The 27,066-nt window shown below is 33.9% G+C and overlaps 1 protein-coding gene across 1 annotated transcript in view; it reads right to left on the bottom strand.

Moving 5' to 3' along the window:
• Nucleotides 1-6,278: 6,278 nt before the first annotated feature.
• The window catches only part of TMEM170B (transmembrane protein 170B), a 37,587-nt gene continuing 16,799 nt past the window's right edge, over nucleotides 6,279-27,066 (bottom strand). Inside the window, exons 2-3 of the mRNA XM_072603824.1 lie at nucleotides 16,495-16,665; nucleotides 6,279-13,864 (exon numbers count right to left, since the gene is read on the bottom strand). Of these exons, the coding sequence (XP_072459925.1) occupies nucleotides 13,734-13,864; nucleotides 16,495-16,665 (302 nt within the window). The 3' untranslated portion in view covers nucleotides 6,279-13,733. The remainder of the gene's footprint in view (nucleotides 13,865-16,494; nucleotides 16,666-27,066) is intronic.

The raw sequence follows: 27,066 nt of genomic DNA, 5'->3' as shown, positions 1-27,066 counted from the left end.
CTTTGATCTCCCTAGTTTCCTGAGCTAGAAAATTGTTAAACCCCTTCTACTGGCTCCACTATTTCAGGATTTTTCCTGGGGTAATATTCTCTGGGTGTTTCAGGGTCAATAAGGGGGGATGAGAGCACTTACAGTTTACTCTGCCCTCTTGGCTCCTGGAAGTTCAAGTAGGTGACTTTCAAACATTTAGTCTGTGGGCTGATAGCCCCAGAAGTGGCTGCTGCAGCTGCTTCAGGCACTCTCACCCAGCTCTACCAGAGTCTCATCCTGTGCTGAGAGGTTTGGGAATTGTCACTGCACTGGTGATTCAGTCTACCAGGGCTAGCTCTTCCTCTGCTATGGTTGGGTGTAGACTTGTGAGTTCTGCATTCTCCCAGCCTGGTGCCACATATTCTTCCCTTCAATCTTCCAGATTCTCTTGGTCTGGAAATCTGCCACACTCTGTCTCCTAGTGGATTTGCCACTCTCAAATTTGTTTGGATTCACTTTTTAGAGGTATCTGAAGGAATTTGTGAGAGAGCTCAGATGCATCCCTGCTTTTACTCCATCTTGACTCTGCCCCTTCTTTTCTTTCTTTTTAGAAAAGTATTTTATTTTTCTCAATTACATCTAAAAGCAATTTTAACATTCTTTTTTTTAATTTTGAATTCCAAATTCTCTCTCATCTTCCGTCCTCATTCCCTCTCTGAAGCAGTAAGCAATTTGATATAAGTTAAACATGTGTGATCATGCAAAATATATTTGCATATTAGTCATATTGATAAGAAAATACAGACTAAAAAAAACCACAAAAAAAGTGAAAAATGTCATCCGCGTTCAGACTCCATCAATTCTTTCTCTGAAGTGGATCGTATTTCATTATGTGTCTTTTGGAATTGTCTTGGATCATTGCATTGCTGAGAATAGTTAAGTCAATATTACTATTACCGTGTATAGTGTTCTCCTGGTTCTTCTCATTTCCCTTTGCATCAGTTCATGTAAGTTTTCCAGGTTTTTCTGAGAGCATCTTGCTCATCATTTCTTAAATCCCAATTGTATTCTATTATAATTATATGCCACAACTTGTAGGATCCAGGTTTCTTATCTCCTAATTCCTAGTGCTTTTCAGAACATTCTTGTCATTTCCAACTTTGCTCTTCATCCTTTTTCAAGTAGTCCTTAGATTGCTACTTTTCTTTGATTTCTATACAGCTATTCTGCATTCCTCCAAGGTCAATTTACTCAATGATGCCATTGTTTTAAACGACAGTTCTCAAACTTTTTGGTCTGAGCCTTTTATACTCTTAAAAATTATTCAGGATTCCAAAGTTTTTGTTTATATAGGTTATTTCTACACATCTTTACTATATTATAAATGGAAATGACACATTTTAAAAATACTAATTTGTTAAAAACAATAATAAACCCATTACATGTTAACATTTTTATGAAAAATTTTTTTTCAAAAGAAATAGAATAGGCATTATTTTACTTTTTTCCTCAAATTTCTTTAATATCTGGCTTAATAGAAGACTGGATGGATTCTCACTTCTGATTCTGCATTCAATATATGAAAAAAAATCTAGCCTTACATAAATATATAATTGGAAAAGGAAGGGATATTTTAATAGGCATATAACAGCTTAGTATAGTTACGAAAAATTTTTATTTTGTGGACCTCTTGAAAGCGTTCAAAGGCCACACTTTGAGAACAATTTTTTTTAGAAAAACCATAGTAAGTAAAGGTCTCCTCAGATATCTTCAAGCAAAGGATGTTAATTTTTCAGGTATATTATTGGGATAATTCATTTTCTTAAATGAATTGAACATGATGGTCATTGAGATAACTTTCAACTCTGGAATTCTATGTATGATCACTATTTATCTTATCTTATACTATGAAGTCCTAAAGGGTATCACATCTATATATAAGCTTTAACACAAGAAATAGTGACACTTTTTTAAAATTAATTGATTTTTAACATTTGCTTTTTAAAATTCTGAGTTCTAAATTTCATTCTTCACTCCCACCCTTCCCTTACCCCTTCAGAATACAAGACAATATATCAATTATACATGTGAGGTAATGCAAAACATATTTCCATATTAGCCACATAGCAAAAAAATAAAAATAAATAATAGGCAAGAAACGAAGAAAATTAAAACAGTATGCTTCAATTTGCACTTAAGAGTTCATCAGTCCTCCTTATAGAGGTGGATAACATTTTTAATCAAGGATCTTTTGGAATTTTCTTGGATCATCACCTTGATCAAAGTAGCTAAACCTTTCACAATTAATCATTCTTACAATACTGCTATTACTGTGCACATTGTTCTCACTTTACCTTGAGTCAATTCACGTAAGTCTTCCTAGGTTTTTTTGAAACCATCTTGCTCACCATTTCTTATTTTTATTCCTTATACAGTCATTTCAGTCATGTCTGACTTTTGTGAACCATTTGGGGTTTTCTTGGCAAAGATAATGGGGTGATTTGCCATTTCCTTCTCCAGCTCATTTTATAGATGAAGAAACTGGGGGAAACAAAATTATGTGACTTGCTCAGGGTGATACAACTAGTAAGTGTCTGAGGTCAGATTTGAACTCAAAGATGGGTCTTCCTAACTCCAGGTGCAGACTCTATCCATTGGACCACCTAGCTGCCCTATCACTTTTTATGGCAAAGTAGTGTTCCATCACAATCATATAACACAATTTATTCAGCCATTTCCCATTTGATGGCCATCCCTTTGAATGCCAATTCTTTGCAACCACACACACACACACAAAGTTGCTACAAATATCTTTGGAGAAATAGGTCCTTTCCTCTTTTCTTTGATCTCTTTGGGACACAGACCTAGTTGGGGGTACTACTAAGTCAAAAGGTACACAGTTTGATTGACCTTTGGGCACAGTTCTAAATCGTTCTCCAGCATGGTTGGACCAATTCACAACTCTACCAACAGTGTATTAGTATCCCTACTTTTCAATGTCCCTTCCAATATTTATCAGCCAATCCCTTAGCATGAGGTGTTACCTGTTATTTTAGTTTGCATTTCTCTAATCAATGCATAGCACATTTTTAAAGTATTATTTTTTTAAAGTTCTATTAATCTTTTGTTTTTATTCATCACTTCCTCTTGAACACTTCTTTCCCTTCTCCCCTCTCCGGCCCTCCCTTGTAGCAAAGAAAGTCATTAAAGCAAAACCAACAGTCACAACAACCATTTCTAACAGCGTCTATATCACACTGCATGCTTGTAGACCCTCAACTGTCTATTTAATAGAGGGTACTGTGTTTCAGTGGCAGTTATGTGGGATAGATTGTTCATAGCGTATAACAGGAGGAGAGTTACGATACCTTTAGTGTTATTTAAATAATCGTAGTTATTTTATAAATTGTTCTACTGGTTCTGTTCTCTGTACCACTTCCTGCAAATCTTTCCAAGCTTCACTGAATTCCTTGTGTTTGCAATTTTTTATAATACAACAGTCCAGAATATTAATATACACCAATTTCTTTAGTCATTCTCTAATTAATGAGCACCCACCTTGCTTCCAGCTTTTTTCCTACTACAAAAAGAGCTAATATGAATGTTTTGATATATAAAGACCTTCTGTCTTGGATATCTTTGGGATATGTACCCCAAGTGTGATGATTAGGTCAAATATATGTGAACAGTTTGATCACTTTTCCAATACAATTTTAAATTACTGATGTATTTTTGATGATGATGAAAGGAGTCACTTTTTTCATTATCAAAATTCTTAACCACAAACTTTTTAAAAAAGATAAACCCCAATTTATTTGGGGCCTTGAATCCTTTTTAATCTATTACATGATAATAAACCTTGCTGCATATTGTCAGTCTGGGTAATAGAACTTTATACAGGGATAAGAATTCATACATTAGTTATCATCTAACCTAAGAATGAGTTCAGTAACTCTTCATTCTATCTTTAGAGAACTGGAAAACTGATCTCATAAGTAATTAACACCATGCTTTAAATGGAACTTTTAAGTTACTGAGTCCTAAACAATAGCTCATTTTATGGGCAAGGCTCCGTATTTGTCCAAAAACTCAGTGAAAGTTAAGAAGGACTTAAAAAACCTCTGGCTGATTAAGATGTGAACGAGGAAAGGGTAGAGGAAAGCTTGTTTTATTATTTTTTAATGGATCAAGTAATCATGCTTCTGTTTTGACATATCAGTTAACTTCTTAATAAACCAGCCTTCAACAGCTCCTTCTCATAACAAGCAAAACCATCTAATATGTGTAACTGAACAACACACAGAACTTTTCACTCATGTATTTTTTAAAATAAAGTAAATGCACTTTTACCCTAGTCTTCTGGTACCAATGTTATACACCTTAATCTTGTCTTTATTATGCAGGACATTCTAGTTTCTCTTGTTCTGTATCAAGTCATACAAATATTCCCCATGATTCAGTGAATTCCTTCACTCTACCAACACACACTTCCAAACAACTGAATAAGAAGCACTGAGGGGAATTTGTAGAGGTAACTAGGTGGCTCAATGGTTAGAGCGCTGGGCCTACAATCAGGAAAACCCAAGTTCAAGTCAGGTTTGACACTTACTAGTTGTATGACCCAGGGTAAGTCACTTAACCTCTGCCTTAATCTACTGGAGAAGGAAATGGTAAACCCTTCCAGTATCTTTGCCAAGAAAACTCCATGGACAATATTGGAGTGCTGTGGTTCATGGGGTCACAAAGAATCAGACAAGACTGAACAACAACAAATGTGGTTATAAGGACTCCAAAAGTGGAATGGTTGCTTCTTCAGTGAAGTCTTCCTCCTTAGAGGTCTCAAATCAAAGGTTAAATGACCACTTTCTGAGAATATTTTAAAGGATTTTGAAGTCAGGTAGGGATTGGACAAAATCACCTTAAAAGTCCCAAACAATAGATTCTGTGAAACACATATTTGAGAGCTCTGGACACCATAACTTGGATAAACCTAAGTTTCAAGTATATAGTAATGTCTAGTATTAAAAACAACCTAGAACATCTATGACATTGTCATCTCTTTTTCCCCTTACAGAAACATGGTGTAATGGAAAGAACACATGGGAATCAGAGGACCTGATTTCAAATCCTCATTCTACTATTTACCCAAAAGGCTTTGGACAAACTATACTCTATCCTGAAAATGTTTCATCTGTAAGAAGGATGGAATGGAATTAGATAGTCTCTGAGATCCATTTAATTTTCAAATCCTATGAACTTTAACTTTCTGACCCTGGACAATTCACTTTATAAGTTTCACTTATAAAATCAAGTCAGATTCAATGACTTCCAATATCCCTTCCAGTTCTAAATCTATGATCCTATGATATTTATTTTCCATTTCAATGCCTCCCATGTCCCTCTATTTTCTTTTTCCACAATCATTTTTCTTTTTCTATCCACCTCCTTTTCACTTTCTTCCTCAATTTATGCCTTCTCCTCCTTTTTGTTCCATCTTTTCACTTTGGACTCTGTCAATACTTTTTCCATCTTTTCTACATGCCAACTTGTACTGTCATTGCATATCTACCTAACCAATTCTTACCATGCACAGGAAATTCTATGTGAAGACCGATTTGTTGTTTTTCTTTTTAATGAGGAACAAAGAAGACTCCAAGTGAAATTTAAAAGTCACTTCAATCCTATAAATGACAACATTCAATGCTTAGTTTCAATTACTTTCTCAATTTCAAGTTAAATGCTTCATCTACTCTGTCAGTGAATCCATACTGAATCAGATTTTGATAAAGATCTTTCTATAAATTCTGAATCTGAGATAAGAAACAGTATAATTTCCTCTGACCTCAGATACTTAGTAGCTGTGTAACCTGCACAAATCACGTAATCCTGTTTACCTCAGTTTCCTAATCTGTAAAATGAGCTAGAGAAGGAAATGGCAAACCTCTCCAGTATCTTTGCCAAGAAAAGCCCAAATGGAGTCATGAAGAATCAGACACACCTGAAATGACTGAACAACAAGCTAAGACAGTCCTCTACTGCTGTATAAGTCTTTAATTGTGCAGTATAATGTTTAATGAAATCCTGAGGTGAAGATCACTTTGACCTATTCACAATTTTACTTAGAGTCAATGTTTGTCAGAACTACCCCTACATCTTCTTTTGGTTTTTACAAACCCAGTCGATATGTCTTGTTCTAGAAAACTCAGATAATGGCAGGGACAGAAAAATGAAGCCTCAACACATTTTTACCAAGTAAAGTTTTACTCCTTTCCCTCACATTACCAACATAAAAATAAAAGTACTAGATGAAGCTTTTAAAGACAGGTTTATTTATAAGTGCATGAAACTGAATACCCAAATTTTATTAAAATACTGTATATTACAAAGTTTTAATCCAATAAATCTGTAATGACATTTAAGTGCTGAATTCATTTATAACAGTTGTTTGTCCATGTTATTAAAGAGTTCACCCTGTCTATTACAAATGACAAGTACCATATATGAATCCCAGAAATGTTCTTAGATTAGACAATGGGTGATACAAATTGTGCATCTTTGCTTTAAAGCAATAAAGTGTAATCTGTAACCTGTCTTTGCAGACCAACTTTCTATAACCAAAATAATTTGCATATGTTTATTGCTGCCCTTTGAAGAAAATGGGAGTGCAAAGAACTTAAAATGAACATCAAAGACCACACTAAGATGTTTACTGAAATTAAAATACATAAAATTCACTGCAAAACTTTTATTATCCAAGAAATTATACTATATACATAATGAGGTTTATACATGAATAGGGAAATTAAAAAATTGTTTTTATAAAATTAAAAATCAATAGTATACAATATTTACAACTTCAATTATATATCATAAACATAAACTTTTACCATCCTTCAAATTAATTTAAACTGTATATGTAAACATGCAGTATACATACACTCATATAGTGTAGGTTATATTCTTAACTAGAGGGGAAAACCATTTTCACATAATGTAGGGTACTTTCAAAGATGTATTTATTTTTACAGCATTAAATTACTTCTTAGCTTTTATTGTCCCTATCCATAAGCTTCACAGTACATTAAAATTCTTTATAACAAAAATAAATCCCTGATGATAAACTTATTTCTATGGGTTACGTAAAATGTCTGCCCCAGGATTTCAATATAAAACTAACACTGCCACACTAGATTCTCTTATTGGCAATGAGAATAAAATAAGAATCTACATTTGATTTTCTTGGCTACATTCTTCCCCATTACACATCAACCTGGTAGAGGAAAGCATAAAGAGAAAGAGTAAAAAGAAATGAAAACTCAAAGAAAGTATTTCTCAACTATCATGGTCCTTACATTATAGACAATAGCAGAAATAACTAATAACCCCCAAATCAGACTGGTAGTAGTATAAGAATCATGTTGTCAAAGATTTTATTCTCTACAAATTTGTTTCAATTTCTTGATATCATACCTCATTATACTATCTTAAAGTACAAGTAACTTGAGCAAGTCCTATTAATCCCTTCTTGGTCCTGAATCCAGTAAATTCACTTTGCAAATATGTCTTAACTCTTAGAAGGCACTAAGACACCATTTAGCACTAAAAACAGAATGATATTTTGCTAAATGATTTTTTAGTGGTCTCAGAATTAACATAGTTTTAAAGTGAGCCTTTTACTGGTCCTATCAGTACTTCCACACTGTTGCAATTTAAATACAGAGATTTTTACTGAAACTATGTAAGGTTTAATTTTTTTTCTAGAATGACTAAAATCTGAGACCAGCACATACTGTTACAATAATCTGAATTCAACCATGTTACTAAGCGAAAGTTGTATAGAATTCCAAATTAATGAAGACTACATGCATGTTAATGCAGCGACTAACAGTGTAGGAAGTTATTTTTAATCCTACACGTCAAAAATTCATCCAGTACAAAAAATCCAGTTCTAAAAAGTATTTCCAGCAATCACTTTCTTAGAATAGCATTTTATCAAAGTAAAAGCATCAGTCAAAAAACTTTCAACTTAAAAAGTCATCTTTTTTTTTTTTAAATTCAGGGAAGTCAACATATTTTGCTTTCTATGAAGTTTCTTTGAAAATATTTCATTCCAGAGACATGACTACTAACAATTTCAGTTACACACAAAATAAAATGCTCCTATTTATTGATAGTAATTTCAAGCTAACACTGTTGTAGGTCCGTGACTAAAGTCGTCATAATTTATTGGAAAGAAATGACTAATAGAAAGTAATAACTGGGAAAATAAAAATATAAAATAATGCAATTAAAGGTATACAAATTAAGGAATTTAGATAATGGTAAATTACAAGCAGTAGCTCAATGCTTAGGTATCACATCCTTAATTTCACTTACGTACATATTTTCTGAAAAGGATGCAGTCATTTGGACATACTGGGTTAATATGCAAATTAAAAATATATAAATTGTTTGCAAAATTGACTTCCCTAAAAATAAGAGATGCATAGCCAGAAGGCTCTTTAGAATATGCTCTTCTAAACCAGGGTCATAAACAAAACTATGTGTGGTACATATAATCACACATAATTAAACTAATACAAAATTTCCAATTAGGGGACTTCAAAGTAATATCAAAATCGACCTCAATAATACCCTCAAAGGGTGTAAAATTGTACCTGTGAAAACTTATATAAATAATAAAGTGAGTTCATTAATTTCAGGGCAAAAGAAAATTAGAGTCATTAAATCCACTTCAGTGTTTCTATTAAATTAATGTAAAACTTATCAGCACATCTAATAAATTATAGTGGAAACATTACAAAAATTAAATATTCCCCAATAGAAATTTAATAATAGATCAAGTAATTTAATAAGTATCAGTATTCAATCTTGACAATAACAAAAATACTGTATTTCCTACAAATAAAGATTATCAAAGGGAAATGTAATATTTGACATCATTAGAAGGTAGGACTAGATAATCTTAAGATCTCTTCCATTGCTTACATTTTTAAAGTCTATAACCCTAGTACATGTCTTTAGTATTGACTCTCCGGAAAGGCTAAATAAAATTTCACCTGATGTACAATATATTAGGAGCATTTGTATAACACAAAGAAAAACAACATGATTCCTTTTGCTATAAAACAGTACAAATATTTGAAAATCTTTATCGTAGTATATTTACTCACATAATTTCTTCTTTTCTCCTCAATTTCACTCTAAGATGTTAGGGAGTTAAGAATTTTGGGGGGAGAATTCTGAGAATGCTAGGGTCCTGGTTCATTTCCATTGTCAAAAGTTTTCATGCAGTCTAAAGTTCTTAATATCTTATATTAAACATGGATTTATTCACCCACAGTTACAGGGTAATTAAGTATCACAGTTATTTGGGATATATTTCTCTCAATATTTTTTCATCAGTTCTTCACTGCTTAAAGCAAAATACTACTTTAAGTAAGGTGAGTAAAAAGCAAAAGAAATTTGCAAAATCATGTTTATTTTTAGAACTTAATTAAAAAAAAATTACCCTTGTATGTGCAAAACAAAAAATCTATTTCCTTTCAAGAGTCAAGCTTAGGACTGAAGTACTTTTAATTCAGGAAAAGGAGGTAGCTCCTGTACCCCTAATTCACTGCTCATGTCTTCCTTCATAACTGGCAGTATATACTAAGGTGCTTTTATAAAATTTCACCCTCAGTGAGAAGAAGGAAGGAGAGCAACGGAGATAAGGAGATAAAAGCATGAACAGTACCCTGGAGGGTTTGGTAGGGCTGAAGGTTGATTAATTCTACCATCCTTCCACTCCAGTCTGTAGACAACCCTTATTTTACCTTTTGTTATCCTGGAAAAAAAGAAAAGGACATTCTACTTAAAGAAGTGTCTCCTGATAATGATGATGTTCTTCAAAGTGGTATTAGAGGCTGGAATTGAAAGATGCCAACAAACAAATAAATTTTTCTGACGTTGCTTGTGGGAGGCAAAAAAGGAAAAAGAAAGTGAGTAAATTCGGAAAAGTTGTACCAAATCCAAATGGTATTTCTTGGAAATTACAAATGATCATTAATTTTTAGCAATACCTCTACCTCATTTATAATGAGAATGTGGAATTACATTTGATACTGGGTAAGTTGGAAAAATTAGAATTTAAAGATAAAAAGGAGTAGGGCTCCAGTATATCATCCACATCTTTTTTGGACTCAGAACTATCTTGTAATATTTTCAACTGACTTGCCCTTTAAAAAAGAAAGTGTTGGTTAACAAATCATCTCACTTCTTTTCTTTTCAAATAAAATAAGAATTATGGCTAACAGTTATGTATCTTCTTTATCTTTTTTTTTTTTTTTTACAAAGTACCTTATAAAAATCACCTCATTTTATCCTCACAACTCTATGCAGTTGGTTATACAAATTGTTTAACTTACTTAATCCTTACTTCAAAGCAAGAAGAAAACTCTAATGAAGTAGATTTTTACTTAAAAATAGAATAACTATCCCTTTCTTTACACTGTCCTGGACACTTGAAGAATAAGTTACTGGGATAAAGAAAAAATACTGAACTAAAATTATGTCTGCCATAAAGTATACAGAAAGAATAACTATTACAAACCCTTTGGTCTTTCCTTATTACTGATAGCTAAAAAGAACCTTCACAAGGGGTAAGTTATTTAAAACTACTCAGCATTAACTTGATCATCAGCCCTAATGGGCAACAATAAACTCAGATAATTTGTAATTTATACTTTGAGTTTTGCCTATGGGGCAGAAGAAAGACTGATTTAATACTTGATATTCATAGACTGCTTAGATTTTCAGGAAACCCTCTTCACAGTAAACAAGATTTCCCAAACATTTGTGAAAAGGGAGTGCAAAGTGCAAGAAATACAATTCAAACTGGAGGATCTCTAAGGAGTGGGAATAAGAAAAACAGAGAGTTAATTTAAAAGATACAAACTGTAGGAAAACGAAGATGTGAGCAAGTAGAATAAGGATGCTTTTGCTCTATCATGAAAACAACCTCTTGCCACTACTCTTACCACTACTAATTCAGGAAATGTTTTCAAAGTACAAACATTTCAACCGAATACAAGCAATCCTGAAAGATTTAATTCAACCGATTCACTAGTCAAATAATCCACTAGAACATGCTCCTGTGTTTAAGAAAAAAATGTAAAATGACTCTTCAGTTATAGCAGCCTTAATTGTTTACATAACACATTAAAATCTCTATGGGAGACTAAGCTAAAAACTGTTACCACAGAGAAATGGCTATTGAAACCATTGACAACAAACACACTAATCATCAGCTTTAAAAACCACTAAATGTAAGCTTCACAAAATCACAGTAGAAATAACAACTGATGATATTGCAAAAATAATCATAACTTAAAAATGAGGAAAAAAGTATACCTAAAACATCTTGGTAATGAGATGACCACAATATCCCTATACAATGAACATATCCAATTATATTTCTACACTACAATAAAAACAGGAATTTGAAAACCTCTTTGGTCTGTTTCATAAATTCAACTAGGTTAATATCATTTTTATATTATAGAGCATATGTCCTTAACGAGCATGTTACAATGTGATCATCTTTAAATTAAAAGTGAAAATGCATTAAAACAAGTAAATTTTCAGCATTATGTTTTAAGAAAAACCAACTTCAAAACGTGAGTGGTGATATCTACTAAAAATGGGGGCCTATTTTCATTAATTTTTAGAATAACAAATATAAAGAAAATATATCTTATCTTAAAGAGAAGAAAAACCCTTCTAATGGACTTAGAAAATTTATTTTAGGTTAGTGTGCCTAAAAGGGCACATCTCTATAATTAAGAGAACATAAGGAGAGGCAGCAGGGTACACTGGACTGGGAGTCAAGAGACCTGTCTTAGTTCTGGCTTTATCACTAATGGTAACTGCAACCAAAAACAAATCACTTCACTTTTTCATCTGTAATAATTGGGGTGCTTAGATGATCATTAAATTCCTTTATAGTTCTAATAATCTATCAAAATAAATTTACATTTACTATTATTCTAAAGTATTTCTATTTATAAATCAGACTCATATGTTCAATTTCTACACATTCCTACACTATAGTGTTAAGACAATTCTACCCCAAAAACTCTTTTGTTCACATAAATTATTAAATTTCTACTTTATTTTCCTTCTCAGATTTTTGATGACAGATTTTGAGGATAGAATAAAGATTTTTCTTCTGTCTTCAATGGGGTTTGTCGTAAGCTTAACACCCAATCTAAACTACATTATGGCCAGAATGCAATGCATAAATAATTTGGGAGATTGTCAATCATTTTTTATCTCCTAAAATTTACTTCTCTTCCCATTAGTATAAATTATCAGTCATCCACAAGTGTAAATGGTATAGAACATTTCAGTAGGAGGCAGATTTAAGTTCAGCCATCTTCCTGTTTTCCTTATTTTCTAACCCCCTATAAACAATCACTTAAATTCTAAAACCTCTTAAACTGTTTTGTAATAGAGATGTTTCACATGCATACCACCTTAATCCTTGAACTTGAAAAAAGAAACAAATCTTAAAACACCTGACTGTCACACTAAAAGTACAATCTCAATTCAATAATGGGTCAAGCAGATAGAAATCACAAAATTTTCCAATTCTATTATTGATAAACTATATTTCAAATATTGCATTCAGCAGAATTATGATGCTGCCATATAGTCCAAACATGATTCCGCCCCTCCCACCTATGTTCTTTACTCATCTTCAATGAGGTATTTTTTCCCCACTGCCTAATTTAGGCCACATGTTACAGTTAATATGTTGAATGAAAACCTTTTAAAATGTTTTTAAAAATCAAGATTTAACTGCAACAAGTAGTGTAATCCCATTTCAATATTAGGAAAGAAAAGCTTTCCTATGAGATACATAGCAAATACTTTCTTTAGAAGGGTGAAGGTATGCAACATGCATTTCAGATTTTGTTTTTACAAAATTTATAAGAAACAGTTCAAATTATATTTTTGTGCATACACAAACTGTAATCCATGTTTGACTAACAAAGTCTCCAACTTCTGGATATAAGTGGATAGAACATACATATATTTGTGAGGGAAAACCGTTAAAAGAGATTTAAGATAGTGAAAAATGTACCACACAGATCTACATTATGAGTCTTCAAAGTGGTTTAGAGCTTTCCGTGATCACAATCATTCCTAGACAATTATACTAGATCCCTACATCTCTGTAATGCTCAATGTTAAAAATCAAGTAATATGTACCCATATTGAATAGGTATTCAGCATTCTTACTGGGATTTAGTATTAGGAAAGTTAGTCTTACAATTTTACCTGAATTCATGTGAAATATGTTCACAGCGATACTACTTCTACACTTGCAAATCATCCACATGATCAATGTTTAAAAAAAAAAAATTCAAGTTTGGCACATATCAGTTCTTCAGAAATGTCCCTGTACTTTATCATAACACTGTTAAGAATAATGATCATCACTCATGTTACCCTGATTGGCAGCTAAACAAGGTGCTGTTTCTTGTAGCTTCCTTCACATCCAGTAGAACGGTTGCACCTTGCCTGGGACAGAGGCACATAAGGTGCGATGCAGTAAGTAGTGCCACATCTTGGACACTAGAGGGCAGTCTTTTCCCACAGCTCAAGGCCTCTAGACGGAAAGGGCACAATTCACATTCTCACACAATTTTTTATCCACTTGCCACTGGAACTACTTTCAGGGAATCTGCATGTGCATTTCCTTATATCAATTGAGAAGTTCAAAGTGTTGCAAGGATCCTCGAAAAGGAGATGATTAACGTCAGTACAGTCTGTCCAACCCCTAATACCAACGCTTCCAAGGGAGCCATGTTTTTCCCTGCCACTCTATAAATGCCAGCTACTGCTGCACCTAAAGGAGAAAGAAGAGAAGTAAAATGACATGCTAATTTATTAAATAATGATATCTGTAGATCCAATTATAATGTAATTTTATTCATTCACAGAGTAAAACATTAGTTTCCAATTTTATAGAGTTTAAATGATAACTTTCTACTCATATTTGAACTCTACAGGCTCAAGAGACAAGTATTTTCTTCTAAACTTCAAGATCTATGATTAAAAACTGTACACCATAGATTTCAAACTGGAAAAGACTGGATACAATCTAGCATGTCACCCTGATTTTATAAGTGAGGCCCAATGAATTTAATTAATATGCCCATAGTGACAAAACTACAAAGTGGTCATCAGAATTTGAACCCAGGTCTTGACTCCCAGAGTCTAGTGCTCTTTAAACCAAACCACATTATCTGCTTTAATAAGAGCTGATGTAGTAGTTTTGGATTGTCATTACAAACAAAACTCTGAATACTACATTATCAAAGGCAGTGTTCAACTGTTTTAAAATTTATATACTTTAAAAAGAAACTATGATTTAACTGATAATTTGGGTGAAATCTCTATTGATGCTGACCAAAACTCAATGCCTTGGTAGAAAGACTTTATGAATTTTTCTGGCAAAAAAAAAAGTCTATCTGATGGCCAAAGTTTTGGCAATTGGCCTCTCTGAACTTAAGCTATTCCTTGAGGGGGGAACATTGGAGGAAGAGAAGTAGTAGAATTAATGACAATTTGCTGCCAGGTCCATATTAGAAGACTTTTTAGTTAAGTAAACTTGCTAATTTTATTAATTCATCCGGCATATTCTTCAAGTGCCTCAAGCTCAACCTTCAGATATGAGCAAATTTTAAGTATCATAATACTTCATATCACTTATTTTTTTAAAAGTAGACAATTTACATACACTATGACAACTGGGTTAACTATATAACATTCATTCCATTAATCACATTAGTGTCACAGTACGAATACCGCATTGTGAGTCAGGCAGTTCTTTGTTCAGATATCTGCTCTGTGACTTAATTGTTGCATGTGTAACCTTCAGCAAGTCAACCCATCTGACCTAAGTTTGCTCACTGACAAAAATGGGGATTCTAATCCCTGCAAAGAGTTCTAAGACCTACTGAAGTATGTACACAAAGAACTTCATAACCAACAAGTATTATATCAGTGCAGTGAATTAAGTATCAAATGACCTAGGTTGCTGCTAGTCCTTGCACTGCCACTGACTTAGGCCTATGCCCTTAGACAAGCCATTTAACTTCTCCAAGTTACATATGCAAATAATGATTACTATATTAAACGTTACTAAAGTATCAAATTCTATTAAAACTGAAGTCTGAAAACAATATATTGTGTTTTCTTTTTAAATCCAACAAACACCTCAAAGTAACTAGTTCCCAGTAACATTCCCAGCCTCTTCAAGACAAAAATCAGATGGGGCTCCTTTAGAAGACAAGAATTTAAGTGAGCAGCTTTCGCTTTTCCAAACATTTGTTTATTAAAGGTGTTTCACTGTCGAGAGATGGTTCAAACATTAGTATAAGCTCAAAACTAATTCAGTAAACATTATCAAGTTCAGTATATTTTTGAAACTTCAAAAAGCTTCTGAACAGGTGGATTCACATAATAAAACTAAGCAAAGTTTAGTTTTACACAAGTTAAAACTATATCCACATGATACTCTACTATCTATTCAATTACATCTAAACTTCTTAGTGTGACACTCAAGAACCCTAAACAATACAGCCCCAACCAAATTTTGACTATTCTCCTTATAATGAAATATGCAGGCTAACTCCACCATCCTCAAATATATTTTCCTGCTTCTGAAGCAATGCAGATGCTGTTTCCCTTGCTGAGAGTGACATTAGTCCCCTATTTCCACTTGTAACCCATCCTTCAAGGTCCATCTCAAATTAATGAAGTCTTTCCTAATTGCCCCCACTAGGAAATAATCTCATTGCCGTCAATGAATCCAACACACCGTAATAATCTCTTACCACTTATCACATTCTGCCTAACACTGTAGTTATTCGTGCATATCCTGCCTCTTGCCTCTTTCTTTTAATTCCTTTAGGGTTGAAACTGTGTCTTTTATTATTCTTGTATAGTTGATAGTGTTTAGCATAATGTGTTGCAATGAAGATATTCAATAAATTTCTGCGTTAAACATAAAAATAAAGGGTTTTTTTTTGATAGTCTCTACAATTCAGCCAGCTAATTTCTCCTTCCCATTACAACATGAAATTTTAATTTTAAGACAAAAGTTGGAAGAAGATCTTTCACAGAAACAAGTGATTCATTCTGAGTTACACAGCTGTAAGTGGCACAAATCACTGTATTCTAGACCTAACATTTTTCACAGAAGCATTAACTATTTACTGAGTTCTCTTAAAGTTTCATGTTTTGGATTTAAATATCTCTAGTTTGGAGGAAGAACAAATAAATATAGCTATAGACCAAGCTCAATGATCCTATTTCCTCTAGGATCAAAAGTTTATTGGAAGGTCAACAACCCTGCTCCAGAGCTAAAAAATAAATTGTACGTAAAAGACTACTATCAGGAGGACATTGTGATTGAACATTATAGTCTTGTCAAAATTTTTGAAAATTGTGTTTTTACACAAACCAACTTACTGGTTATCATTGCTCCTGTTATGGAAGCCAGAAATCCAATGCTGACTACAATGACAGAGATGACTCTTCCTTGCCTATGTCTCTGTAGCATGACAAACATCAACACTCCTGCAGCACCATGGACAAAAAGAGAAGAGAAGAGAGCCCACAGAAAAATCCAGTACCACATCTCTGAAAAGAAAATCAAAACATTGTTAATTTTATTGAATGATTGGTAGAAAATAGGTATCTTAAAGCTGCAAGACACAAAATGAATTCAAAAGTACTAAATAAAAATATATGTAAAGTGCTGCTCAAACTTTAAAACGATATATATATATATTAGTTATTTTGACCATCTATATCCTTATTTACTAATTTCTATTACTGTAAAGTAGATTTTTTATTTTTTTCTTGTTCTCTTTTTACAATAATATTTTGAAATCAACCTACTTAGGAATATAAAAGATCTATATAAGAATAAATATAAGACTGTTATAGCCAAAATAAAACACAAATGACTGGAGGGATAGTCAATGTTCTTGGATAGCAAAATTTCAACAATCCATAAATCAATCTACATATTCACCATGATGCCAATCAAAATACAGAGGGGCTTCTGTAATGAACTACGCAAAATCTTAATAAAATTGATATAGAAAAACAAATTCACAAGAACATCATGGGACACACTGAAGCAAAAAGGGTTTAAAATGATGAGGGTTTAAAATACTTTAAAATGCATTATAAAGTGTTTATTACCAAAAGTATCTGGAAATAGGAAAAATAAAAAAATATATCAATGAAACAGAAGAGATATGTCATCCATCCAACCAAACAAATACAAAATTTAGTGTTTGGTAAACCTAACGAAAATAATAACTGGGGAAAGAATTTCCCCCAAACCCCAAATTTCCAAAAATTCCATCCTGAGACCATGTGCTAAAACAGGGAAAGCTGTCTAAACCTGGCTGTCAGGGCCTTTTTAGGTCCTATGATGTGTAAACTTTAGATAAACTCCAGATATCTGCAGTAAGATAAGCAGAATTCCATAGGGGCTGATAAACTTTGAGATTATGTAGCTATGTTAATGAACTAACCCCAAGGTGACATGGATAAGAGTTAAGTCCCCTCACCAAAACCTGACAGGGGTGGGGAACTTGCATCATTGCGACCACATGTGACTCTCTAAATCCTCAAGTGCAGCCCTCTGACCAAATCCAAACTTCACAGAACAAAGTATAGTACTTTACAATTTGCTAAAGCACTTTCCTCACAACATTGCGAAGGAAATAGCATAAGAACAAATTTGCTCTGCTGTAGAAAAATCAGACTCCAGATTCCTGCCCCCTGAGCGCTCTTCCATTTCCTAAGGGTCCATGCTGCTCCAGTGCTCGGATAAGTGGATTTTCCCCTTCTCATTCTCTTCTCCACATTGACTTGCCTTACTCCATGACCCCATCTCCTTCCATACACATCTCCCTGCCTCAGTGCTCTCCATCCTTTTGCCACTTGTCTGTACTTTTTGAGCTATTCACTCTGCATCTTCTGTATTTTATTGAAGTGTGAATGAAGCATTAATATTCCACTGCCATCATGGTCTTTCCCAGACAGCACCCAAAAAAACATATATGCCTGCCCCATTTCATAATTCCATAAATTAATTAGCAATTCGAGTGCAAAATGAATAAATTGCAAGAAGAAACTTTAGAGAGATGATGACATATCGATAGCTATTTGGGAAAAGGTCAGCTTCATTAACAATGAAAGACATAAAAATTTTTAAAAAAACAACTCTGTGGTACTACTTCACACCCATCAAATTGACAAAAATAATCAAAAGAAACAAAATTTGAATCAGGCAGAATTGTAAAGAAAATAGACACACCTGTACATTTCTAATGGAATCACAAACTTGCAGCACCTTTTCAGAAAGCAATCTGGCAGTATGCAGCAGAAATTAGAAAAATAATTATCTCCTATTACCCAGCAATTCAATTGGCAAGAGATCTTGAAAGTGTTTTCAAAACCAAAAAGAGCTATTTGTTCAAAGATTTTAAGAATGGTTGCCATATCAATGACATTCTGCTTCTGCAATCTTTTCACTACTGTAAGAAACCTCCAAAGATTGTCTTAAATATTTTGAATTCATCATTATAATTAAGTTTTGGGCCCTTGATCTCTTTCTGCCAATTGCAATTTTACTTCCTAGTGCAAGTGCAGCACCCTTGGCATTTGTTTTATTTGTGTCTTCGGTGACAAATGCAATATTTTTAAGTGGGCATTCAAATATGATGATCAGAATACATAGCTCTTAAATTATACCTTAATTATTTTTTAGTCATTACATATATTTCCTTTTCTCCCCTGTGAGAATATCAGCATCAAACAAATCAGAGTTACAGAGAGTGTAGTAAAAGCCATGATGACCTAGAATACAGATGTCTAACAGCAGGCCCACAGGCCCACTCCCTGGTGAGGAAGCACTAGAATAAAATATAAGTAGGAAATGTTCAACATAATACAACATAGATAATGGTGATTTGTGGTTTTCTTGATCAATATGTGGCCTTAATGATGTTTTTATTTGAATTTGACACCACTGGTTCAGAAAATCAAAGGACCCAATAAATCAAGGCTTGATTTATATCATGTGCCAATTTCTGAGGTATGAAATTCTCACACCAAAATGTGGCTCCAGCACACTCTGGTAGCCATCTATTCAAAGGTTTAAGAAGGCCTGTCAAGTACCCCCTAGTAATTTTCTATTTCAAAATTTCAACTAGTAGTCATCACGCATTATGTGTGATTTTTAAGTGCACTCATGAAGAGTGGTTTTAATTACATTTCTCATACTCTTACTGATTTGGAGTATGTTTTCAAATACTCGTTTATAATTTGCATTTACTTTGAAAGTTATTTGTTCATATTCATGGAACCTTTTCTCAAGGGAACAGCTTTTAATCTTAAGTCAGGATGATCTGAATTAAAACTTGACCTCAGACACCTGTTAGCTATGTTGACTCTGGGTATGTCATTTTATTATCTGTTTGCCTCAGTTTCTTCATCTATAAAATGGGCATAAGATGGTGCCTAGTTCCAAGGTTGTTCTGAGGATGAACGATGAAATAATTGCAAAGTTGGTAAGTTGTTGTCCTGTCTGCTCAAAGAGGACCAAAATTACCTTCCTAGGTCAAGGTAAAGGTACAGTGTGTCCAATTGTGGCCAGTCAGATCAGTATAAGCTTGGAAGGCACTACCACAGGTCAGGCACAAATAGTCCACATGAACATCTGGAGTGGAGATGGTTTTAAATTTGTGTATCTCAGGTTTCTTTTGAGTTACTGCAATTCTGCTTTGCTTAAAAAAAAAAAAAGGATACAGTGTTTAACTGTTAGCTGTATTATTATTAGAAACTTGGGTCAAATTCCTACATACTTTAAATTCCATGTTTTTATAAGTGATAATGTAATCATTTTCCTAACTATACAGATTGTTTTGATTCAGTCTTCATTGATTGTCTTCATACATTTTTAAAAGTTATGAAATCAAAAATGTGTATTTGATCCTTGTTTCTTTTAATAATTCTATCCTTAACCATAGTTAAGAAAGGTAGGAAGCATACTTTAAGTCGGAAAAATAGAGTTGGATGATATATTCAAATTCTAGCCCTACTAATTACCTGTGTGACATAAGCAAGTCACAACCACTTGAGGCTTCAGTTTCCTCTTCTGCAAAAGGAAAGAACTGCACTTCTAACCTCCTTCTAGCTCTAAATCTAAATTTCTATGATCCTATGACCCCTTCTTTATGATGTCTATTTTTTAAAACTCAGGCTATGAATCCATTTTCAGGCCAGTGTGGTAAATGGGATAAGAGATTGGTCTAAGCCAGGTTTTCTTAACCTTTGTTCTTAACCTTTTTTTGTATTATGGCTCCCCTCTGGTAGTCTATGGACCTATGGACCACTTCTTAGATTGCTTTTAAATGCATAAAATAAAAATACACAGAAACCAAAATAAGTTAACAGACCGAAAATCAAGCATTCCTCCCTGGAATTGTTTTCCTGTTTCTCTATGAGTTCTTGTCAAAAAGTCAGTCTTTCTCTCAGGAATTGTTTCTAACTTTATCAAACATTGTGCTTTTATTTTTGGTTTCTTCTTTTGTCCGTCTGTTCCAATGACTTATTTTTCTGCTTTTAATCAGTATCAGCTTTATTTAAGATCTGGTAACGTCTTCTTTATACACTAGTTTTCCTTGAAACATTTTTTTTGTTCCTCCAAATTAATTTTAATACTGCATATAGTTCTGTGAGGTATTCCCTTGGAAATATGACTAATAGAGCATTAAAAATGCAAGTTAACTTAATTTGTATTGACATTTTTATGATGGTCCAGTCTAAGCAAGAATAGTATCTATCTTTCCAGTTATTTAAGCTTTCTTTTATTTCTAGTTTTCTAGGTACAAACATATAAACATTGTATCTTGATATGCTAACTTCCAGACATTTTATACATTTTATAGGAACTTGGAATAAAATTCCTCTACCATTTCTCATCTATCTCAATTAGTTTCTTAGAAGACTCCTGGGATTTTTCTAAGTATACTATCATGCCATCTGCAAATAATAATAATTCTCTCTCCTCTTTTTCAATTCTTATTTTAATTTTGTTCTTTTGTTTTATTATTGCTATCCTTTCTAAAACTATGCCAAATAAGAAAGAATAAAAACAGAGAACATCCTTGCTTTAAATCCTGCTTGCACTTGGAAAGCTACTGGTGTTCCTCCATTACAAATAATAATGAGCTTTTGGTTTAATGAGTGATTTGAGCATTTTTTTTACCATAAATAAAAGTTTTAATTTTATAAAGAGTTTTTACCTGCATCACTTGAAATAATAATCATGAGGTTTTATGCTGTTTGTATTTTTGATTATGCTGTTTTCCTAATGATGAGTCATCTTTGTCAAAACAGAGAGAAATGAGAAATCTCTCCCCTAAAGCAGTTTATAATCTAGCAAAAGAATATAACGTATATGTATATGCATAGACAAAAGCTAAATGATAGGGTGTGAGAAGGGGAGACTAGGATCTTAGGGGAAAGGAATATGGAAAGACCTCATTGTAGAAAATGAACTTTAAACTAAGTACTGAAGGAAACCTAGGATAATGAGAGAACCTGGAGAGGAGGGAATGCATTCCAAGTGTGAAGGATAAGGGATGAAAAGGCATCAAAGTAGATAGGATTGCAGAACACCCTACAAAGAACACCAAGAAAGCCAATTTGACCAGACTATGACATAGATAGAAATAATGTGAAATATAATAAAAATCATTATTTGTGATTTTAGAAAATCTGTTTGGCAGCTGTGGGAAAGAAAGCTTCAAGAGGGAAAAGAAGTGAGGCACAGAGTTCAACTATAATACTATATTTAATATAATAATATGATAATAGAGGATACATCAGTAATGTAGTCAAATCAACAAGCATTTATTTAATGCTTACCATATGGTAAGTATTGGAGATATGAATAAAAACAAAAACAGAAAATCTCACAGTGCCTTCTCTCAAGGAGTATGCATTCTCGTACAGGAGAAAACATGTAAATATCTAGGTATATTCCTCAACTGATAAATGGTGAAGGGTATGAATAGCAATTTTTAAAGAAAGAAATCCAAATGACCACTAATAGAGAAATGTTAATTAAGGAAAAAAAAACTACGGTACCACTTCAAATCCACCACACTGGCAAAGCTGACAATAAAAGAAAGGAACATGACAAACGCTGAAGGTGCTATGGGAAAACAGGTCATTAATGCACTATTGGTGGTGTTATAGACTTTTCCAGCTGTTCTGTAAAGCAATTTGGAACTATACCCCAAAAGTTCTTAAACCGTATATACCCTTTGACCCAACAAATACCACTACTAGGTCTACAGCCCAAAGAGATCAAAAAAAGAAGTATCATATGTACAAAAATAATTAAAGCAGTTCTATTTGCAGTGGCAAAGAATGGGAAACTGAGGGAGTGCAAATCCATCAGGGAATGGCTTGAACAAGCTGTTAGAAATGATGAAGGGGATATATTTCATAGAAACCTGGGAAAACTTGTATGAGTTAATGCAGAGTGAAGCAACCAGAACCAGGAAGACAATTTATATAATAACAATATGATAATGACAATCAACTTTGAAAGACTTAAAAATTCAGATCAACACAACTGCCAACCACAATTCTAAAGGACTCATGATAAAACATGCTACCCAACTCTTGATACAGGTGATGGATTCAAAATGAATACTGAAATAACAGTTTTTTGGATGTGGCTAATGCAGGACTTTATTTTGTTTGGCTATACATGTTCGTAGCCGAGGTTCTTTGTTTTTGTTTTTCCTCCAGCTTTCCCAATAGGCCTAGGAGATAGAGAGATGGGTTTGAAGGAGGGAAGAAAAGGCTGATCTTTTCTGAAAAAAAGAAAATTTAAAAGCCTAGGTACTTTCTGTGGCAGCCTGCCAAAGTAGTTCATCAATGTATATATTTTGGACAATAAAGATAACAATAAGCTTGACCTAGAATTGATAATTAGGAAGACATCAGACTGATTCTCACTGAGGAATCTGCAAAGTTCTTTCAATGATCTCTAACGGCTTACTGCTGGAACAGTTCATTTCTTCAACATCAATGTTCTCCCATGTATGTAACATGACTGCAAATCATAAAACATCATGATCTTGGAAAATCAGAATTAAAAGCAACTCAAATTGTAGCAGAAAGATACATGGTGGATACAAATAGGCTGTAATATGCTAATGACAAAGATTAATTTGCTGCCACTTCACAGGCATTATGAAGATTGTTTATGCAGAACCAGGTAAAGGAGACAGGTTGGTCATACAGTAAGAATAACTGAGTAGAAATGGACAGCCTTATTGCACATTAATAACCTTTAGATGATAAAAGAGACAGAAAAAGCCTTATAATACATATAATGCTCTCTGTGGGGAGTTTATGGAAAAACAGTACATGAGTATAATTCACAAAGGATGAAAGTGTATGGAGAAGTTTTAATATGTATCAGTGGAAAAAGCACCAATAAATATACCAATAAAATCAAGAATCCTGTAAAGTACCATGGCAGTCACTGTTCCTTCCATCCCAGTTCCTTCTTAATCATGTTTATTCTATCATTTCAAGTCTAAAAATTATATTTCTAGGTAATAGAGAGCAAAACACCATTTGTGTGGTTTTGCTTTCTCTGTCATCTGTTAACATTACACCATCTGCCACAAACAGTAAAGTGAGTCCATTCTTTGTCTCACATCTTCAGCAGAAAAAAGCTTTTTAAATGCTTTCTGATTTATTTTCTTCAAGCCCAGTCTTGTTCTTACCTCTACAACCTGTGAGACTTTGGGCAAGTCATTTAAACTCTCTGGGCCTATTCTCCTCTTCTGTACAATGAGCGGGCTGGACTAGATCACTTCTATGTTCCTTTCTATAATATATTTATATTATAATCTATATATTAAATCTATAATCCTATCATCATTCGGGACTTTATTCTTAAAGGTCCTTACCACTTGTTTATATTATTCCTTAATTACACACTTCTACTTATGCCTTTTGCACAGTGTTCTTTTTGAAGTGGAGGTCATTTAAAATGGTATGTTGAGATGAACTGTATTATCATTATGTACTACTGAATTTGTCGATTTTAAATAATTTGTGTTTTAAAAAAACAATTTTAACTGATCACAGAGATATTTATAGCTTTACTTTTATGAGACTGACATAGATGGTTTACAGAATGTTAAGTCCTTTGGAAATGAAGCCTCCACTTATAATTGTTCCTTTGAGAGAATAAAATCAGTTTTCCTTAGGATACATTTTATGCTGTCTCCAGAACATTGTGGCAAAAAAAAAAGTAAGGTCCATTCCCATTTGCTATTGACCTGACTGTTCTTTGTATCTCAGGTACTTTGCTCTTGCTCACCATCCTAGGCTTCATATGGACAAATGTCACTCTTTTCAAAGGAGGAAGGGTGTAGGTTCTTCAAACTATAGGTCAGTAAAGTTGACATTGATTCCTGAAAAAATTCTAGAATGTGTTATTAAAGGAGCATTCAGAAAAAAAAAAATGTTAGTGTCACAGATTGCCTACTGCTACACTGGCCTACTTAGCAGTTCATCAAATATGACACTTCATCTCAGTTCCTTTTGAAGGGGCTGTCCCCAATACCTGAACCCTCACCTGTGCCTCGTGGTTTCCCTTGTTTCCTTTAAGACTTAGATCATCTCAAAGATGGTGGAGTAGAAGCAGGGACCTGCTCAATCTCGCCCCTCCAAACTCCTCAAAATACCTGTAAAAATGACTCTAAACAAATTCCAGAGCAGCAGAAGTCACAAGATGGAAGGCTGACATGAAGGATTTATTGTACCAGGCTTAGAGCAAACAAAGTACTGCCCATGCTGTGCTGGCACAGATAGGAATGGAGCAGGTCTCAGGGCATTGAATCATTGGAAGCTACTGTGGATTTTAGACTTCTCAACCCACAAATACCAAAGAACAAAGGTCCTTGAGAAAGCTTTCTCACCTGCATGAGGTGAGCAGCATGGTACTAACCCAAATGAAGGGTGGCAGCAGTAGTGGGTGCTTCTGTAGCTCACGGCCCACAGGTGGTGGGGGAATCAAGTAGCTGATCTGGGTCACAGTCCTGAGTGGCAGTCCTGTGGTGAGAAGGAACGCTGGCATGGTGGAGCTGGTGGCAGCTGTGGAGAGGGAACCATATTCACAGTTCCAGGGCAGAAAAGAGTGATTGTGGTTGCTCACAGATCAGAGCATTGGCCAGGAGAGGAGTAAACACCTCTCCCTTGATTATACTTCTTTGGAGGAACTGAGAACTTACAGATCCCTAGAGATATCTCTGAAAACAGCTGCACAAAACCTCTGAAACTTGGGGTAGTACATGCTCCACTTAATAAAGAGCTCAAAAGTCAAGTGCTGGGAAAATATCCAAAAAGATGGAAAAATAAGACTATAGAAGATTACTTTCTTGTGAAAAGGTATTTTCTTCTCTTCTTTCAGATGAGGAAGATCAAGTATACAACGAGTGGTAGATCAAAGCATACAACAGGAGGAAGATAGCAAGGTCAAGGCTCCTATATCCAAAACCTCCAAAAAATATATGAAATGGTCTCAGACCATCAAAGAGGTCAAAAAAGGATTTTGAAAAGCAAGTAAGAGAAGTAGAGGAAAAATTGGGAAGAGAAATGAGAGCAATGCAAAAAGAAAATCATAAAAAAGAGTCAACAGCTTACTAAAGGAAATCCCCAAAAATGCTGAAGAAAATAACACCTTTAAAAATAGATTAAACCAAATGGCAAAAGAGGTCCAAAAAGTCAACGAGGAGAAGAATATCTTAAAAAGAAGAATTGGCCAAATGGAAAAGGAGGTCCAAAAACTCATTGAAGAAAATGATATCTTAAAAATTAGAATGAAGCAAATGGAAGCTAATGACTTTGTGGGAAATCAAGAAATTATAAAACAAAACCAAAAATATGAAAAAAATAGAAGACAATGTGAAACATCTCATTGGAAAAACAACTGACCTGGAAAATGGATCCAGGAGAGATAATTTAAAAATTACTGGTCTACCTGAAAATCATGATCAAAAAAAGAGCCTAGACATCATCTTTCAAAAAATTATCAAGTAATACTACCCTGAGATTCTAGAACCAATGGAAAGAATCCACTAATCACCTCCTGAAAGAGACCCCAAAAGGAAAACTCCTAGGAATATGGTAGCCCAATTCCAGAGTTCCCTGGTAAAGGAGAAAATATTACAAGCAACCAGAAAGAAACAATTCAAGAATTATGGAAACACAATCAGGATAATACACAATTTAACAGCTTCTACACTAAGGGAATGGGGGGCTTGGAATATGATAGTCCAGAAGTCAAAGGAGGCAGGATTAAAACCAAGAATCACAGAAAATCTGACTTTCAAATACAAGAATCAAGAGAAACATGAAAAAGTAAACAGGAAAGAGAATAAGGGACTCATTAAACTTGAACTGTTTATATTTCTACACAGAAAGATGATATTTGTAACTCATGAAACTATTCTCAGTATTAGGGTAGTTAGAGGGAATATAAATATGTATGTGTGTATGTATATTATATCTGTGTAGGTGTGTGTGTATGTGTGTGTGTGTGTGTGTGTGTGTGTGTGTGTGTGTGTGTGTGTGTATAAACAGAGGACACAGGGTGCACTGAATATGAAGGGAGAATACCTAAAAAGTAAAATTAACTGTTGAGAGAAATGTACTGGCACAGAGGAAAAAGAGAGAAGTAGAGTGTAGCAAATTTTTTCACATAAAAGGGGCAAGAAAGAGCTTTTACAATGGAGGGAAAGAGGAGGAAGGTGAAAGGGTATAAGTGAGCCTTACTCTCATCAGATGTGGCTTAAAGAAGGAATAACACACACAAAATTTAGTATGTAAATCTATCTTACCCTGCAGGAAGGCAGGGGGGAAGGGGATAAGAGAGGGAGGATACCAGAAGGAACTGCAGATTGGGGGAAGGGGTAATCAGAA

This window comes from Notamacropus eugenii, chromosome 4 (assembly GCF_028372415.1).
Source record: "Notamacropus eugenii isolate mMacEug1 chromosome 4, mMacEug1.pri_v2, whole genome shotgun sequence".
NCBI lineage: Eukaryota > Metazoa > Chordata > Mammalia > Diprotodontia > Macropodidae > Notamacropus > Notamacropus eugenii.
The sequence above is the reverse complement of the archived record's forward strand: the minus strand, read 5'-3'. Positions and strand labels throughout refer to the sequence as shown.